Genomic DNA, 4,156 nt, shown 5'->3' with positions numbered 1-4,156 from the left:
TTTAAATAACATTTAACTGGATTTGGCTTTTCTTTGGATGGTGGTGAGGTGATTTGTGATATATATTCATAAATAAAATATGTATGTCCTCACCTTACTATCAGCCTCAACACTCATATGGTATATCAGGGTTCCTTTAAAAATGTCTCCTCTAGAGAACAATTCTCAAACACTAGTGAGCTAGTGGAGATGTTGTGGTTTTTCTATTCGTCTTATGTCATATTGTCTTTAATCGCTCTCTATCCAGCCCTCCAAACCAGCTTCCTTTCTTCCTTAGCAGTCAAACTCTTTGTTTACTCTACATCGTTTTCTTCTTCATCTTCCATACCAGCCAACTCTTTTTCTGGCAGCAGGCCATAGCTGTTGAGGAAGGCCTCCACATCAGTGGCAAAGAACTCCTCCGTTAGGTGCTGCGTGCAGGCCAGGAAGTTCCCTAGTAGGTCTCCAGCTTTGTACACCAGCAGCGTAGGCAAAACCTCATCAGAGAACCGCTCGGCAGCACCGGATTCGACAGCATCAATCCTGCAGAACTTTACAGTGGGGTACTCAGTGGCAAGGCAATCCAGGCAGTTGTTGATCTCCTCACAACCTTTGACCCCAATCTTGTAGATGTGGACAACCACCACTGTGCTGTAATGCTCCTTCTCGATGACTTCTAGGAAGGCCTCACCACTGTCCAGGTCATGCACACCTTCAAACTTGGGCCCAAAGCTGAGTTTATCATGCATCTCCTGCATGCATCGTTTTCTATATTTCTTTAAACATCCCTCATCCTCCTCCTTGAGCAGCTCATATTCTTGGACACTCATCTGAAAAAATAATATCAAAAGAAAAGTTATTTGTAATTAGCTCCATTTTCCAATCATTTTCTGTTACCAGCGTAACATAAGCATGATAAAGTTTGGCATTACTCAGCAGAAGTGAAGCCGGGGTGAAAAGGCGCCAAGCCCTCAGAAATCAAACCAGGCTTTGAAGCAAGTAGTAAAAACTATTTTTTGGGCCCATCATGTGATGCCATGGGGCCCAAAATACTTTTCCAATAAACATATATTAGGAAAAAGACATCTGTACCTCAGTAGATAAATCTTTTTTTAAGGTGAATCAACATTGCAGTACGAACACATGAATAGCCCTTATTTGAATTATTAGGTCCTAAAAGTTGTAAAATGTACAATAGTCGAATGCAGAGTTATTTACTTTCTCTGTTTGTGTTAATTATCCTAAGAACGAGGTGGGACCAAAGGCCTATGGGATATTTCAGGCACTCTTTGGGGCCATCTGGTTGCCATGGGGCCCTAAGCTGCTGCTAAATTAGCTTATTCGTCTGGCCAGTTCTGGCTCTATGGGCTCCGTGGATATGGAAGATTGCCAGAAGGTAATTTTGGTTGTGCATTTCATTTCTCATGGCAGTTTGTGAAATAAGTCACAAAATGCCATCTATTGGTTGTGTGTACAAGGACACACAAGGACTATTTTTTTTATGAAGAAGTTCAGAACTAAAGGAATGTTAAAATTAAGGCAACATAACCACTTAGTCAGGCTTACAATAACTATGTACATTTAGGTTTAGGCAACAAAGCAAAGGTTATGTTGAGACAACAAATTTAAAGTTTGTTTTTGAAAATCATAACGTTTAGGCAACAAAACCACTACAACACCGTTCTCTTGTTTGAAAGTCCTGTGTTTGTTGGACCCATATATACGTCACTAAGTAAAACATTTTTAAATGCTTGAAAAACTGGAGATCTTAAAAATATACTTTTGAGTATATATCTTGCCAGACAAATCTAATTGTTGACAGGATATTCAACCTTTGTTTCATTATAATACATTTAATACATGACTTCTATCAGGGCTTGTTAAAAGGCAATGAAGAATCCCATGAATATGAGATATGAGTTGATAGTTTATTACAATTCGTCCTTGGCATTGAGGAGGTTGGTTTATGGTGCTGCTGGTAACACTCGTTGTCTTTTTGACTCTATACAGTGCAGTTTGTTTTTACGCCCCTTTGGGTTTCAGAGAATACTGCAACGAACAACAAACGCAAAGTAAAAGTCCACCATCTTTGCTGTGGTCTGTTTGGTTGTACCTTGCGGTTAATGCTTGCTTTGGCATCATCTTTTGGTCCGCTTGGGGATGACATTTGTCTCAGCAGTTCCTTTTTTGCAGCTGGCAAGTTTTCCTGGTCCATACTTTCCAACTTAAACCTCCTCCAGTCATTGATGACTCCTTTTGGACCTATAATGAAGGCAAATGGCATTCAGTTATTAAAGGGTAGGGACGAGTGTTTCTCAGGCTGTCCAAGAAACTCTTTTTGTAACTTTTCTCAGAATATGTTTATGCATAAAAAATAAATTGTATATTATTACAAATAAATAATATTTAATATCAATTATTAATATTACAACTATTTAAAAAGACCATGTAAAGGCTGATTGAGGAGAGAAAAAAATGATTTTTTTTTTGGTTACAGACACAATTCAATCTTAGTCCAGCAAATGCAACTTGGTTTTATAAAGCAGCATTCTTAAACTTTACTCTCAAGGTCCAAATAATCAATAATATTTGGGATTTCAAGCTAAATTATTGGTTTATTAATTTTTAAAAAGGCAATGTGAGTCTATGAGTCATTGGTGGGTATTATGTCCTGTTTTGATTTGGGTATGAAAGCTTCGCCTCAACCCTCTGGTAAATGCACTAATTGCACCACTGTTGCTTAACAAAAAGAGATTAGAGCGCCAGTTAAACTGCCAAAGCTCTACAAATCTGTACTATGGTTTGCTTTGGACTTCCTCTTATGCCTTCAGAGCCAATCGCTCTGTGATCAATGCTTCTGCTTTTCTGCTTGTGATTTCTAATGAATATATTACAAGCAAAATTTAGGTTTGCAAAGATTGACCAGACCCATTGCCGAATGCACATGAACAAAGAAAGGTCACCAAGTTGTCAAAATATTAAGTTACTGTGTTATGTTTGAAACCCCTGCTTCTACTCACCTGTCTGGGTTGCGGTCTCTTCCAAGTCAATCATTTTGTCAGACATGTTTTTCTGGTAAGCTAGCTGTAAGATAAAAATGTGATAATCAGACTTAAAATGTTAAAGTAGGTAATTCATTTGATGTGATCATGATGTGCACTTGCAATGTTTGAATGAATAATTAATCCACTTTTTTAAAGTGTTAATGGCCTGTAACATTTGTTTGTTATCATTGTTCTCAACAAGATAACTGTATCACTTCAATTAAAAATTTAAATCAAATTTTTATTTGTATAGTTTAATATCACAAATCCTTAATTTGTCTCAGAGGGCTTTACAATCAATACAACCTACATATCACTAGAGATGTAACATATTTGCACTGTGACAGAGCTACTGGATACCAAGTGTGTCCCACAATATCTAATTAAATTAATGCAGTCTAAGAGGATTACTGATCGGCAACAGATCTCTCTCTCTTGCTTGCTTGGCTACTGTTTGAAGATTTAGCAGATGGAACTGGCACACTGCTTTGTAATGTCTGTGGTGTCAGTGACTGGAACAGTTTGTGACGTATGCAGAGCCAATATTTCATTGGATTAAAAGGCCTTCCCCAGTGTTTCAATTACAGTCTTCCTTCCTGCGTGCTTTCACAGTGCTGATCCAGGCTGATTTGTGGCCACCTTTCTTAACCCCCAAATCCAGAGTAATCAATTGGAGATTTGTCGTGATTATTTCTAGCATGAGCAAATTAAATGTTTCAACTCTATGTGTGTGAGCAAGAGATAGACAATAAACTCTTGTAAACAGCTGACTTTCAATTAGACACAAACCCATGACTAAATTCAGTACCAAAAGAAAGAACCGTTTGTTCTCATTCAATGTAGAAGTTTTCACTTTAAAACAAGGAATACACTAAAAAAGAACTCTCTATATAATAACCAATTTGTAACAAAGTGTCGATGGCAAATGAGATACATGAAAAATCAAGATGGCCCTCAAAATCTGTTTCAAATGTATGCAAAAATGTACAAACAGAATAATTTATCTTCCATTTCATCCATTCAAAACTCCTGATATCTACGTATTTCAAAGACAAGTCCACTCGATTATCTTCCCAAAATAAAAAATATCAATAGAGATTTTCTTACCAGTCACAGTAAAGTCCTCCCTTTGT

The 4,156-nt window shown here is 37.4% G+C and overlaps 1 protein-coding gene across 1 annotated transcript; it reads right to left on the bottom strand.

Moving 5' to 3' along the window:
• Positions 1-293: 293 nt before the first annotated feature.
• On the bottom strand, positions 294-3,045 carry pdcb (phosducin b). Its single transcript, XM_054602127.1, has 3 exons — positions 3,000-3,045; positions 2,093-2,241; positions 294-809 (listed from the first exon to the last, which is right to left on the bottom strand). The coding sequence occupies exons 1-3, from the start codon at positions 3,043-3,045 to the stop codon at positions 294-296; spliced, it is 711 nt and encodes a 236-aa protein (XP_054458102.1).
• Positions 3,046-4,156: the final 1,111 nt, after the last annotated feature.

This window comes from Anoplopoma fimbria, chromosome 8 (genome assembly GCF_027596085.1).
Source record: "Anoplopoma fimbria isolate UVic2021 breed Golden Eagle Sablefish chromosome 8, Afim_UVic_2022, whole genome shotgun sequence".
NCBI lineage: Eukaryota > Metazoa > Chordata > Actinopteri > Perciformes > Anoplopomatidae > Anoplopoma > Anoplopoma fimbria.
Note: the sequence above shows the minus strand (reverse complement) of the source record. Positions and strands in the feature narration are given on the sequence as shown.

What these genes read in the sequence shown, in the direction of transcription:
- pdcb (XM_054602127.1), bottom strand. Translation starts at nt 3,045, where the DNA reads ATGTCTGACAAAATGATTGACTTGGAAGAGACCGCAACCCAGACAG. An exon ending in AGAGACCGCAACCCAGACAG is followed by an intron (nt 2,242 to 2,999) that starts GTGAGTAGAAGC and finishes CCTTCATTATAG; the next exon opens with GTCCAAAAGGAGTCATCAAT. An exon ending in AAGCAAGCATTAACCGCAAG is followed by an intron (nt 810 to 2,092) that starts GTACAACCAAAC and finishes TTATTTTTTCAG; the next exon opens with ATGAGTGTCCAAGAATATGA.